The sequence below is a fragment of the Anthonomus grandis genome, chromosome 22 (assembly GCF_022605725.1).
Source record: "Anthonomus grandis grandis chromosome 22, icAntGran1.3, whole genome shotgun sequence".
NCBI classification, from domain to species: domain Eukaryota; kingdom Metazoa; phylum Arthropoda; class Insecta; order Coleoptera; family Curculionidae; genus Anthonomus; species Anthonomus grandis.
Genome location: NC_065567.1, coordinates 13,204,516 through 13,219,788, shown reverse-complemented (window position 1 = coordinate 13,219,788; position 15,273 = coordinate 13,204,516). Strand labels below are relative to the sequence as shown.

Genomic DNA, 15,273 nt, shown 5'->3' with positions numbered 1-15,273 from the left:
AAGAGGACAGTCTATTAATAGTCCCAACATCCTGGAAATTGAAACTGCCTGCGAACTCGACGTAGGAAGCCTTGTCATCAAGAATCATCGAAATTTAGAAATTCACTACAAGATCATTGAACCCATATCAACTTGTCTTCACCTAACAACGAAGCAATCCCGATTCACTACACCAACTTGGAGTTGACCTCACTAGACCTAAACAAAGTCAAGCATATCCAGAAAGCTATGTACATGCAATACCGAAGGTTTAACCGAGCTCTAAACCAACCAGTCTATTACCAGATTGGACGAGCATTTAGACCGTGCTACTCTTTATAGTAGCTATGCTTAGCTACCTCTTAGTGCAGAAGCTGATGTCCAGACTACACGCCAAGACTATGCATAGATTATTTCGTGAATAAATAAGAAAGGTAATTAAATTTCATAAGCTTTATCTCTATAATCTACAAATACTACAAGACCTTGGTAACGACGATCCGGAAAGAAGAAATCCAGCTTTTTGAATTAATGATAGATAGAATTACGGCAGAACCTCGACAAGTTAAAAATATTTGCTTTAGTGATGAGTACCTTTTATTTAAATGGGCATGTTAATAAACAAAACTGTCGTACCCTCAAAAAATGAATGTTTGGGATGCTATATTGGAAAATGGTATTATCGGATCGGTATGGTATTACGTGAATAATTTGAAAGTATTTAAATATATTTTATTTAAGTATTAGTAAAAATTTCAACATTTTAGGAGTGTATCTCACCTTGTCCAAGGGGTTACAGATAAGAGAGATAATATGCTTATTTTTTCCCCCTTCGTTTCATAGAAACTGTTTTCAGCATTTTTTTATTCCTAATATATGGCCTTTTCCATTTTTTAAATTGTTACGCTGTATACCGTAGATTTTAGAAGTTAGTGTTAGTCTATAATAAGCTTCCTAGGATAGCCCAAGAATATTTAGAGATTAATTAATGTTCAAAATATATTTCAAATTGGTAGTAAATCAAATTAAATCAAAAAAGTATTCATTTCCCAAAAAGTACAAATCATTTAACAACTTATAGTACAGTTCTGGAGCACAATGGACCAAAGTCTGTGCACCCTGAATTACTTATTCTGGCCTAGAAATTACCGCATTTACGTATTTTTTAGAGAATGTTAATTTCAGTGACAAAAATTGCAAAGTTAACCCTACGCTATGTGAATAACAGTTATACAATGATTACCTAATAATTTTAGATTGATATACTATTAAAACATGTTATTTCGTTGCAGATATATTTGAAGTTTCTTAATTTATTATTTAAAAAGTTTATATAGTTTTGCCATGCCATGTCGCAGTTGTCGAAGAATACGCCTAGATATTTAGCGTTATTTTTTCTAAGGATTTCTTGTGAGCAATTGCATGATGCGTCTCTCTAACAATTACAGTCATGCATCATAAGTCTCTGTGTATTTGGCAAGGTTCTGGAGGGCATTGCAAGGGTAAGAAAATGTGTTTTTTTGACATTAAGGGTTAAGAAGTTCAACCAGTGTTTAATTGTGGTCATGGCAGTCTCATACCTATCGAAAGCGCCGACCTGGTCCAAAATTAGAAGGACAGTGTCATCAGCAAAACATATAGTCTTACCATCGGTTAAAAGCTCCGTTAAATAATTCTTATAGATTGGGAACAAAATGGGACCGAGCACTGTGCCTTGTGGAACACCACACTCGACATACAGAGGTCGACTTGTATATTTTCCAATTTTTACAACTTGTATTCTTTTGGTTAAGTTAGACTTAAATAGATCCAGTGAGACTTCTCTTATACCAATATTTTTAAGTTTCATTAAGAGAATGAGGTGTTCCACCATGTCGAAGCCTTTGACAGATCCAAGAAAACCACTAATGGCTTGAGTTCTAATTAAATTTCTAAAATTTTATAAAATATCTGAACATTCGTAAAATTCTATTTTATTGATTTTTTGCTTTTGCCTATTTGCTATTTGTGAGTGAATATTATTTAGTAACACATGTTATATTTCTTAGTAGTTTACCATTAAAAGCAAAACAGTATCCCAATCTGCAGTTTTTGAAATATATTAAATGTACCTTATAATGAATGCTGTTGCATAAGAATTAACTCTGAATCTGTATACAATATGTAATTTAGTAAAACTAAAATATTAAGACAATACTAGTACTAAACCTTCTAGGAATATGTTCTCAAGGTTCAAAGTATTCAAACATTGGCAGCTTATTCTCTGTGGGAATAGATAAGTCGGAATTAAGAACAACCTCTCTTTATTTAGAATACATATTCTAAAAAGCAACCCTTTGTAGTATAGATGTGATCTTTAAAAAGTTTTTTCAATATTGGGTGCCGTTCCACCTGTTTTCATATAAGTCAGTTAGACAATCATCCGGCAGAACTAGATAATATACATTAGCTATCCTGACTCTTATATATAATGTTGGATCATCTGCAAAGATCAGGAATATTAAGTAGAAAACACCATTTACATACATAAAAAAGAAAAGGGCTTAAGTGGGCCCTTGGGGAAATCCAGATTGTACAATGATTTTTATGGAGAGGAAGCCCAGCCTGAACACGTACAAATTGTGTTCTTCCTATAATTTGAGAACCATTCTAAAGAATTCTACTATAATTCCCGAATTCTATATCTTTTCAACTAACATAATAGTTTACTCACACCTTTAATGAAGGATTCACAGATTATACTTGGTAACCTTTATTTGGAGATTTCGAATAGAAATCTATGAATTTCAAGTAAAGTTCTAATAAGAAAAAAATTCTAGATCTTGTTCAACAACATCGTAAGCTGAGCGTGTTAAAAAACAAATCCTATCAAACTGCATTGGGATATTTAGTTATTAATCTCTGAGTTAAAGTGTCCGTTGAAGAGCCTGGATCATCATGATACGTCTCCAAAAATTGCCCTACATTCCTCTATGTATTCCCAAGCTAACATGCCAGGATAAAGAATATACCTAAAACAGCAGTATGTCTGTAAAGTATGCAGTCCTGTTATCAATATACCATAATAAGCTATATATAATACGCCCGAGACTCTATATCACTTTTTCAAGAAGAATATATAATACAGGTATGCGGCCAGAAAGTCTAGGATCAGTGTGATATCTCCACCACAAATGCTGACCCAGGTGCATTTTCAGAAGTTCTATGATTTCTAGACTACAGACTCCACATCCAGAATACTATCTACTCTAAGTCTACTTTCATAGTCTACCAGCAAAGTCTACTCAACCCTCTTATGCGCCTTATTCGAAAACGCAATATATTAACAAGGGCACATAAGCATAAGAGTCAATATATATAAGTGGAAGATTAATAAGTTCAAAATGGGTCGCGGAATGAGAGCCTTTGCTAAAGTTTCCTTAGAGACTGTAGAAAGTTTTCATATTTCCTGAAAGGCTATTTTTTGAAAACACTTTTTTATTGAATCTTAAGGAAGGACAATAAGGGTAAGAGCGAATATTTCTTTTTTTTTTAGGAAATAAATAACACTCGCCTACTTCAAAAGAGAAAGGAAACTTAGAAGAAGAAGATGAACGTAAGATCTATCTGGTAACTTGGGTTAACAGATGATTTATTCATACTAAAATAGTCTGTATCAATACTTGGTAAATTGTTTAGTTCTAAGAAATAGTATAATAAAAGTATCTAGCAAAAACGTTTAGAAAAATCGTTTAGTTATCACAATCAATTAATCAAAAATTGGGACTTTCAGATGTATATATAATATTACAAGCTTTATATGAGATCTTATAGAACATCCCATGAAAAATTACATGCCAAACCACTTTTACATATACTAGATTACATTAGGAGCCTATCTATTAATGTTATTAATGCCTAACATTTTGAAAAGTTCCTAGATAATTGATAGAATTTTTCATGAATTGTCAACATGAGATTGTTCATAGAATCATGTCAACTATTGCCAAGGTCACATTGTATTTGTCTCTTTGCAGTGTATAAAGCAATTATCTTTAAGCAAAATGTTTTATTGGAATAATTACTACATGAAACATCAACATTTTTTACAAATAAAATTATAATATATTTATTCAGCCTCAACAAATTATTAGCAATTAAATTGATCCACACATTTTATTCAAAGAACTCTTAAGGAATAATTTCAAAATATTCCTTGCCAATAATAATCTTAAAAATCCTAAATATTACACAACATTGTACAATATGTACAGATAAAATCATCAAGTGAAAACAAAAAAAAAATAATTACAATTCAAATAAAACAATAAATAAATTAAATTAAGCTAATAAATATTTAATTTAAATTGATGGTCAATTGGATAAGTAGCGACATACTCCAAACTTGGAATAAAGAACTTTGAATGCTTTTTCATAATGGTGTACCAATTTGTCATCCTTCCAGAGTCCTTGCACTTAAAGTAAGATCCCCAAATACTTGAACAAAGGAACTGCTCATCAGGATGCCATTTTTCATGTCCATAAACCCCTTCTGCTTCCAACTCTTCACAGACAGTAACTGTTTCACATCCTGCATATACATTTGGAGTATAAATGTCTTGAACCAGATTATCTCCTATATATAGAAATCTTGGCTCTGATACCTGACTATGTTTCTTAAGAAATGCTTTCAAATCAGTCCAGTTTCCATGTGTGTAAATTCCTCCTATGGATAAATCTTCTACTTTTAAGGGTCCAACTTCTTTAAAACCATTAAGAGCAATAAACTGTCTTCTTTCAGTAAAAAACCCAGGTTTTTTTGCATAGCTAACTACAACATCAAACATGTCTCTCCAGTTTGGCCCAATAGTTTGACTAGCTGTGTGAGTGGCAAAGTCAACATAGGAGCCAGTGATCAGAAAAGTCATTTTTCCTCTCTGTCTTAGTAATTGAAGCCAGTTAATCAGATAGTTACTGCATTTATAGTAGTACTTTTCTGGATGTGCTTTAATTTCTGCAAAATATTTTCCCTTTTCATTCTGGAAGTGCTCCCGTGTAAACATATCTTGCAAAGCATCTAAAAGATCAGGCCATATATTGTACAGCTTCCTGTCTGTATTATCCTCATCTATTGAATCTACTGCTCTTGCAAAAACTAAACTAGCAATGATGTCATAGTAATCTAATAGTGTTCGCATTTTTTCTGAATAGGGCCCATTCCATGTTTGCAATGGATTATCAGTAAATAAATCTGTAGCCTTCCATCTAAGACTGGGGTAAAAATTTCTAATTTCTTCTTGAGATAAGAATTTAGTGCCATGAGTTGCTTGAATAATCGTTCCATCTCCACATATTCTTAACAAATTTCCATTTTCATCATCAACGATCAGCCCTTTAATTATAAAATTGTGATCTAGAGGCTTTAACAAGTGTTTGGCAGAATATCCTTTATTATCCACCAAAAAATTTGCAAGAATATCATATTCCATCTCAATCATAGCACCAACTTTATATCTTGCTAGAGTATTATCCAAATCAAAGCCAATGCAATCATAATCTGTGAATCGAAAATAGGAGTGCTCCCAAGAATTATCTGCCATTACTGTCCTGTTTTCTTTGACTGGTTTCTGATGATTGTTTGAAGTAAACATACGAGTACACATTTTAAAGTTTTTGAATGCACTAGATCTTCTTAGATTATGGTTTGAAACTGCAGCAAATCCTCTTAAAATACTGCTTACTGTGCAGGATACCATATCTATTTCTTTAAATTACCACATAACCTTTGTTTGAGAACTCAAAATTATTATCACTATCAATACGTAAAAACCCACTGTTACTATTTACTTTTTTCTTTCAATCCTTAAACATTTAAAGTCAGGTTTTTATTTTCTAACTTCATTTTAGATGTGTCCTACATTTGAAGGGTAACCTTGAGGTTGTGTAAATGTAAATAAAAAATAAAAATAGGGTGTGGCTACACTTCCATTCGTGGTATAAAATGAAGTGACAAGAAAGAAGTTGCCATACTGATTGTATTTCATAGTCTTTTAGAGTTGTTACACTAGTGGATGAAAATTGGACCAATATCCGATTTATTTTGCATGAAAGTTATGCACTATGAAGTTACCTTTCTCAGAAGATCATTTCGAAAGCTATAATACATCCATACAAGTCGGTTAGATCGGGAAAAATCGAGGAAAAAGTTGAACGTCTTTATCGAAGTCAGTTTATCAACTTTTCTACAAAAATATTTTACTGCGTTGCTAAAACACTGGGATTCTGAAATTTTTTTTAAGTTTTTAATTTACCTCTGCTGTTAGATTACAATTGCAGAAATTTTAAATACTTCTAGACCTATATAATGCCAGACTTGGCAACCCTGCACATTATTGTACGGAACAGAATATTCGATACCGGATACACGTCTGTTTATAAAGTAGGGTTATAAAGGCAGTAATTCAAAATTTAATTTGCATAGATTATTAAAACGGAAAGTTATAAAATCAGACCCACTTTCCTCCGCTAAGTATTACAGTTATGTCCGCATAGTTCGTTACTTATCAAGCCTATTTTGTGCCCAGTATTATCACTTAAAGTATTAAATCATGTCGAAAGTATTTATAATTTCTGCTTGCAGGACTCCAATAGGTGGGTTTAAACTTCTTCAACTATTTCCTCATACTATGCTTTGTTCCGTTATTTTAGGAAGTTTTCAGGGGCAATTTGAGAAACATTCGGCTTCTGAATTAGGTGCTATAGTTATTAATGAAGCTGTGTTAAGGGCCAAACTTATCCCAGAGGATATAGACCAATGTATTATGGGCCAAGTAAGTTTCTATTCATAGACATTTTTAGTAACGAATAATGAATAATATTCTAATGGACCAATTAACCTACTATTTATATTGTTAAGATAAGTTCTTAGAGACTAAAATAATTAAAGATCTTTTATTCTAAGTAAAAGATTTTTACTTGTCTCAATCATCCACTAGGATCAATAAAATTTAAAAAAGTATTTGCTTATTCCAAAATATTGTTTATGTGTTTCAATATATTAATATAACATAAAAATGTGTCGATGTGAGCTTAAAGAAAGAAGTCTCATCAGAGGATATACTAATCTAGACTTGAATAAGTGTAGTGAATTGTAAGTTAGGTGAAGTTAACCTTACATTTCTTTAATTTTGTACTTTACCAATTACCAGAACAGGGCTATCAGGCCAATTTATTTCATAGATTTGCATTTTTATTAAGAATTACCTGGCATCAATCCGGCTTTTATATTTAAGTCTTTTTTAATAATTATACTGGATGTTATTACAAAATATGTAGACAAACTTTTACCATTAAATCCTTGGTCAATTTGAAGGCTTGTTTGTACCTAACGGCTTTGTTTTCGAGCAAAAGCACTTGCTTTATTGCACAAACCCTATTTAGAAGTTGCTATAAGCTATGATCAATATTGCATGTTTACAAATTGCTGAGACTTATTATGAAAGTATATAAAAATAGTAATATTTTTTTTGGAAAGAAGTGACAACAATAGGAAATATTGAATATCCATAAAATATATCATTTCTTTTCTCCAACATAAATTCTAGAGATATTATAAATACTGCTCATAGAACCCATTCTTTAATTGAAAATCACACCTAAATTAATGTTGAACCATAATTCTCAATTTCTGTTCTGTGTAAACCTGACAATATCTTCTGGTGTTACATTCATATTTGATATCATTTATGGGCTTCTAGACTACCCTGTATATTATGGAACAAGCTTTATAGCTTGTAATATAACTTTCCATAAACTGATATTACACTCTACAGAATTTCCTATGGAATTAATAATTCTCTGGACAGGTATATATATTTGTTAAAGAATCTGAATATTGATTCATTTAGCATAAGATCCTTGCATAAACTTAAGAGGGCACTAACACTACATGATTTATTGGTCATAATAGAAGATAATAGGTATTTTTTTATTAGCAATTGTATTATTTGTACACATTTTAATTTTGCTTGTATGTAGAACTTAACATAATTGTGTATATACATTTCTTCTTATATGATTTACAGTTATTGCGGTTGTCATGTGTTATAAAAGAGATATTTTCATTAAATTCTTACATTCATTTCATTACATTCACACAACTAACTACATATTACTTCATTTTAACACCTTTCCACTTCAATACAAATACATATAGTCATCCCTGCAAAATACCAATAGCAGACTGTGATAAGTTAATATTGCCAAATAGAAAATGTGCTCATCTAAGGAACTTTGTTAACCCCTTATTGATTTAATTTTGCTGCACATAAACACTATTCTTGCAGCAAGTGATTTATAGTGGAAACTATAAATTGAAATTCAACTTAGTCAGCAAGAAGTTCTGCAAATTTTCTCTTTTGGCCAAAAGAACTATTTTCTCATTATGTAAAGAGCATCTATTTTAAATAATGAAAAAATTATGAAGGTATTATTAATTATCAATATAGTTATGGTTGAAAAATGACTAACATAAATTAAAAATAGTAATAGTAATAGTAGACAATAACAAATGGTTCATAGCTTTGGAAGATCAGAACTAACACATTATTAACAGTCACTATATATGAACACTTGTTGAAATAAGACCATATCATTTTCTTAGAGCTGTAAAATCCAACCAGTAATAAACTTTCTAACGTAATTGATTTTATAATATTAGATAATAATTAATTAATGTGTCAAAAATTATCCTAAGTCATTGCCAAATTATAATAAAGAAATTTCATATAACATGAGGTTTGGTTCTTCATTTTTTTCAAGTAATCAGATAAGTTCAAACTTTATAATCAAGATCAAAATGTAGTCTTCTTTTTTTAAATCAAAATGGGTACATTTTTTGACTGGATTGTCTTGAAATACATTTTTTCAAATTGTTCGTATTTTGATTACCAGAAAACTAAGATATGAATTAAGTTTTCAGATTTATTGAAAAGCATGAAATATTTACACTTTAAATGAAAGATTAAAAGACCTTTTACCCCTGTTTGAACCCTGTCTTATGAGATACCCTGTATGTGTTACAAATGATTTTTAAACTGTATATTATGTAGGTGCTTACAGCTGGGCAAGGACAAAATCCTGCACGCCAAGCTTCAGTTCAGGCTAGAATTCCACAAAATACCACAGCATTTACCGTTAATATGTTATGTGGCTCAGGACTAAAGTAAGTATTATACAGTGTAGTTTGACGTTGAACTGTTGAACTTTTTGTAAAAAAAAGAAGATAGTATCAGGCATATTTACTATGAAAAAAAGATATATTTTGTTCTAACAAATTTTTTTAGTATACCGAAGATTGTGTTTTTTGTTATTTTTAAAAGTATTATTTGATAGCACATTTCATTTATATACCTTTTAAAATGTCAAAATTATAATAATACTAACAATGCATTTTTGAATTTATATTCTATTCAGGGTCAAGAAAGGTGACTTTAAAAATTTAAATGTTTATTGTATGATTTTATCACCATCATTGAAAACGCGCTGACAAAAAGTTGTAAAAAGTATGAATTAACTGTAATACTTTTTATAGACTGATAATTAAATTAAATATATATGTATAGGATAAAAGAGAAATATTTACATCATGAATAATATACATATTATATTATTCTTAATATCATATATCTTTGTGATCACTATATTCTAATTCTGCATGATTTGCTTAAAAAGGAAAGCTTGAAAGGTTTTAAATAAACTAAGAACAAATAAGAATTTTATAGGTTTAACTTTTGACTTTTAACTTCACTAGGTCAAAAACCCTATTATAAATATTCTTTGTAACAGGTTTCTGTGTACCCCACAACGGAATGAGAATATGAATTTAACTATTAACGAGCTATTATTTTGGTTCGGTTCAGATGCTTGCACTAAATAGCCGTCTTATGTGAAAAGTATGCCACTGCCCGAAGTGGGCAAAGCTTAGGAAAGTTACTGAACTTTTTGCAAATTTTAATTGCAATGGTCGCTGATAGTAATTTGTTTTTAATTTTTCAATAATTGTGTATCTAATTGTATGAATTATTTTTTAAAAATTAATTCTTATTAACAAAAACTTTTAAAACCTTAGTAGTAGAAATCAGAAATTAATAGTTCTGTATTTTTCCTTTTTTATTGGGTTACACCAATTTCCATTTTTATCACTTCGAAACTAAGTTATGCTGGAATATGGTCTACCTGCTAATAGTTTATGCAATTTAATTGTATTTACCGTTATCTTAGCTTCTGTAGAATATGGAAAAAAAAAATTTCACTAGTTGAAAAAAAATTTTGTTATTAAATGTTAATAGAGAAGAGTGTAGTAACAATGGTACAAGATAAGATGATCTGGTAGAGCTCATGGAACCCTCTGAGTTAATCGATTGTGAATGTGAATATAAAACCCCAACAATTCATAACTATAATCATTTCCTGGATTTCTAGAGGTTTAGAGGCCAGGGTATATCAGAAGGAAACAAGAAAAGGAAGGACAAGATCTTGGACTTTCACACATTCAGTTTGTCCAGTTTTCATGAACTAACATATCAGAGCGTGTTGTTGTCTATAAAGATCCTCTATCAGTTTGTGCTGCCATAGAATTGTATTATCATTGGTGACTATAATAAATTTACCTTATATTTTGATATTTGGAAAATCATCGACATGAATCAGGAACAAAGAGGCTATAGTACAGAGCTTTCTGTGATACCCCCGAAGCAATAGGTTGCACCCCACAGGTGTTACCCTAATTTCCCCAACAAGTATGATATATTTGTATACAATTTTCGTTTCAGGTTACGCATAAATTAAACACAGATGTTTAAAAAATTGTATTATTGTAATAATTAGGAGCCATTTAAACTTTTAAATCCAAAAAACGTTAGATATTACATTATGTACTATGTTTTAGAGCTGTAGCCTTAGGTTTCCAAGCAATTAAAAATGATGACTGCGCAGTTGTAGTTGTTGGCGGTCAGGAAAATATGACCAGGGCTCAGCACTCTGCCTATATGAGAGGTGCAAAGCTAGGGTCACTTAACTTATGTGATACTATCTTAAATGATGGACTTACTGATGCTTTCCATAAAGTGCATATGGGTAATACAGGTATGTAAAGGGATATGTCTCTGCTGTACTTAAATATCTTTACAGGGTGTTCATTAAGTATTTAGATTATATTTTAATCTATATAGTTTTAAAGCCATTAAAATAGCTTTAGGTAAAATCATGTTTGCATATAAATACGATATATGCAGTTTTATCACTACATATAAATATTTAGAATAATTACCTTATGAAAGAAATACTGTGAATCGGGCAATCAAAATGAAACAACATACCAAGTACGTACTAAATCTATCAAAAAAAAATTAAACTTCTATAAAAAATACATTAAAATTTGTAGTACTCACATCCTGTTGTTCAAAAATTAAGAGCCAAAAAATCCCTTAGCTCAAGTTTGTCTACATATTTAATGAACACACTCGAACTTGTGTATGTCATATTATGTTTTGGCATTAAAACCTGTTATGTTTTAGCGGAGCATTTGGCAAAGACTTATAATATTCCCAAACAGGAGCAAGATAAATTTGCCCTCTTATCACAAACAAAAGCATTAGCTGCTCAGAAAAGCGGATATTTTGATGCAGAAATAGTTGGGGTACAACATAAAAAAACCAAGAGTCTCATTTTGAGAGACGAATACCCGAAGGCTGATTGTACTTTGGAAAAATTAGCTAAATTACCACTAGTATTTGATCAGGTATGCGATACTTAATTTGAAAGGTCTAAAAGATTTTATAATTTAACTATACGTTAGAATGGCACAGTAACAGCGGGTAACGCCTCAGGAATAAACGATGGTGCTGCAGCTTTGGTTCTTTCCAGTGGGTATCAAGTGATGCAAAAAGGCATGACTCCTCTGGCTGAAATTTTGGCATATGCTGAAGTTGGAATAGAACCTATGTGTATGGGTCTTGGACCAATAGAAGCAGTAAGGAAAGTTGTAAGTATCATAAATATTGGTTGACAGTTTGCCTAAATATGTATATATATAATTTTTTGTAATTTATTAATATTCTTAAAAAAAATAGATATTCTCTTTACTAGTTATAATTATTCTCATGTGGACATGAGTTAATTAATATTACCGTATACCGCATTAAATAATAGAATTTTTAGTAAATATAATTAATATATAATGATAAAATATTTTTATTTACGGCAATTCTGTTTCGATCTCTGCGATACTTGCTTCAGTATATTTGGCTTGAGCCATATACATAGAAAGATATAGAAAGATATAGAAATACACAGAAAGATATAGAAATTAGGTTTTAGTCAGATGTGAAATGTCTTTAAATTTAGTTTCCTACATAATTTACAACTTTAGTTGAAAATTTCTCTTTGGATCATTGGTTGAACTGAAATGTTTTCGCACGGTATTAATTAGAATAGATTAAAAAAAAACGATTTATAATACGTACACCGAAAATTTTGGTTACCTTAAGAGGTGCGGAAACGCTTTTTACTTAGAATGTTTGAATAGAAATCAGATTACCGATCCGTAACTTACTTGCGTTCAACTTTGCAAGTTTATAAAATAGGTTGAGCACAAGAAGCAGTAAGAGATTTTGCAAAAAAAATTAAAAATATGAAGGCGCATCAATATCCAATCAATACGAATCAAAATTTGATTCACAATTAGACTGGAATATTTGGACTCGAATTTGTTGTTTGAAAAATACATAATAGCTATATAATTTGTTTTTTAAATAGAATAATTCACCCAAGGTATCAAGCAAATATAACTTATGTAAATTGCTAGACTCATTTTACTGGAGTAGCAAGCTTGACCCTAGATTCAATTCACCGTTTCTTTAATATAATATATAATTCTTACACTAATTATTATTTTTTAGTTATCAAAATGTGGTTGGTCAAAAGACGACGTCGATCTCTTTGAACTAAATGAAGCATTTGCCGTTCAAAGTTTGATATGTATGAGCGAACTAGAGCTAGATGTTAGTAAAGTAAATGTGACAGGTGGAGCTATCGCACTAGGGCATCCGATAGGAGCCTCTGGGGCTAGGTGCTTAGTCACATTGATACACAACCTAATGCGTTTAAAGAAGAAGAAGGGAGTTGTGGCTCTTTGCATTGGTGGTGGAATGGGTATTGCTATGGCAGTTGAATTGTGTTAAAAGTTCTAAAAAGGTGGTCATGTTAAGCCTTTGTTCATTTTTCTATTACCTTGCGTGGTAATATATTTAGATAATTGTTGGTGGTAAATGTTGATTACCAAGGTTTATAAATTTAACAGTCGTTTAAATTAGTATAACTGTTTAGAAATAATATGAAAATCTCTTATGAGATTTTTTATTTTGTTACATATTGTCAGGGACAATAAAATAGATTTTCGTAGAACCTTGTTGTGTTTTCTTCTGCTGCTGGTTTATTTGACTTTTTTGCAAATTGAATTTATCAGTAAATTTAAAAAAGGTTTCCAAAATCCTATTTTGGATTTGTCGCGGGAACCAAGACAAAAGAAAAATAAAACACTACAACGAACAACAGTATAAGCAGACCTTAATATTTAATGTAAATCATTATCATATAAGAACTACTCTAGATTTTGTTGTTTTCATAAATTGTCACTGAAGTTGTTTGACTTTGTTGGAGAAACTAGAAAAAATTAGAAAATTTGGAACTATAAAAAAATTCACAAAATTACCTAGGCTCTTGATACTATCCCGCATGAAAACTTGTTAAATGTCTTAGATTCTTTTTAGGGACATTGATATCTATTTAGGAAACAGAAAAATTTATTTCAAAACGAAATTAATAATTTGATAAACGACTACATAACAAAATGGGTAATTCCTTTTAAGAAAATTATTTGGTTAAATAAGCTCACGTACTCATAATCCTTCATGACTAATTAGCCTATAAAACTGGTTATTTTCTTGATAATATTCTTTGATAGTGAATTAATATATCATAGACACCTAGTTGAGTCTCCTATACCAGTACTGAGAGTACTGTTTAAGAGAATACATGTAATTCAAACAGCAAGAAATGTTCTTTTCGTTGTCTTCGTACAATGTAAATGAGCTTGAATGAAGGACTTCTTTAAACAAATAATAAAAAATTATGAAACGTGGTGATGCTTGTTAGGGTTCCCTTAACCTATGAATATTTCATTAAGATATAGAGGTATGGATTTTTCATTAAGATATAGAGGTATGGATTTGTAAATTAATATTTAAATTGTATCAATGGCAACATTTTTCAATAAAGGTTGCTCAAGCTTCTTACCTTCGTTTACACATAGATTACAAATTTGAATCATTTAAATTCTGTAAATAAAAAAGCAGCTTTTATTAGGACATTGTGCCCACCACTTTCCAATGCATTGCTTTGGAAAGTGTGTCTTATTCATAAAACATATTTCCGATTTTTCAAATAACGGGATTTATCAAGCCGCCGGAATTATATTCTGTGTTTGATTTTAGTTATACAGGGTGGCGACTAACTGTAATAAATTCGCTATCGCTCTTGAAAAAAATATTGCAGAAAACGAAAAAACAACTCTACTAAGATTCTTGGCCGCTTTTAAAAATCTATTGATTTTTTTCCCAAACCCCTCGGAAATGTACAAATCTAACCCTGCTTAATTTTTTTTTAAATAGAATGATGTCACTTTTGGCATCTTGGTTCCTTTAAAAGGAAATTGACGGTGTACTAATCCTTTTAAAACAAAATAATTTACTTTAAATGGGAAAAAACTGTCTTGGGATATGAAAATTAAAAACAAATTATCCCTACTTTAAATGCGTATTTTGTTTATCTTGAGAATGATGAATGCTATAAAATGACCCAACTGCCCCAAAATTACATATATTCCACGGTACATGATCACCTTTAAGTAATATAAAAATTAAAATTTTTGTTTAAAAAAAAGGAACAGATATTTCAATTACGGGAGAATTTTACCACTAACCAAAACTTAATTTTTTCTCTCGACACGTGTTTCGCTAACAATGTTAGCATCTTCGGGAGAAGATTAAAAATATTAGCAAAACACGTGTCGAGAGTAAAAATAAATTTTTAATTAGTGGTAAAACTGTCTCGTTATTTGAGTGTCACTCCAAATGTTCCAACCATAGGACTGCACAGATTTATTTTTGTAAGAAATCGAATCAAAGAATGAGTAGGTATTATTAGAAAAATGTTCTTTGGTAAAGTAGGTACCCAATATTTATTAGTGAGTATTTA

The 15,273-nt window shown here is 30.6% G+C and overlaps 2 protein-coding genes across 2 annotated transcripts; one reads left to right on the top strand and one right to left on the bottom strand.

Annotated features, from left to right (window-relative positions):
- Positions 1-4,060: 4,060 nt before the first annotated feature.
- On the bottom strand, positions 4,061-5,924 carry LOC126748843 (5'-nucleotidase domain-containing protein 1). Its single transcript, XM_050458344.1, has one exon. The coding sequence runs from the start codon at positions 5,712-5,714 to the stop codon at positions 4,305-4,307; it is 1,410 nt and encodes a 469-aa protein (XP_050314301.1). The 5' UTR covers positions 5,715-5,924; the 3' UTR covers positions 4,061-4,304.
- Positions 5,925-6,403: 479 nt separating this feature from the next.
- On the top strand, positions 6,404-13,423 carry LOC126748844 (acetyl-CoA acetyltransferase). The gene is made up of 7 exons (XM_050458345.1): positions 6,404-6,609; positions 6,667-6,788; positions 9,069-9,181; positions 10,907-11,103; positions 11,535-11,758; positions 11,816-12,001; positions 12,918-13,423. The coding sequence occupies exons 1-7, from the start codon at positions 6,567-6,569 to the stop codon at positions 13,197-13,199; spliced, it is 1,167 nt and encodes a 388-aa protein (XP_050314302.1). The 5' UTR covers positions 6,404-6,566; the 3' UTR covers positions 13,200-13,423.
- The last annotated feature ends 1,850 nt before the right edge of the window (positions 13,424-15,273 follow it).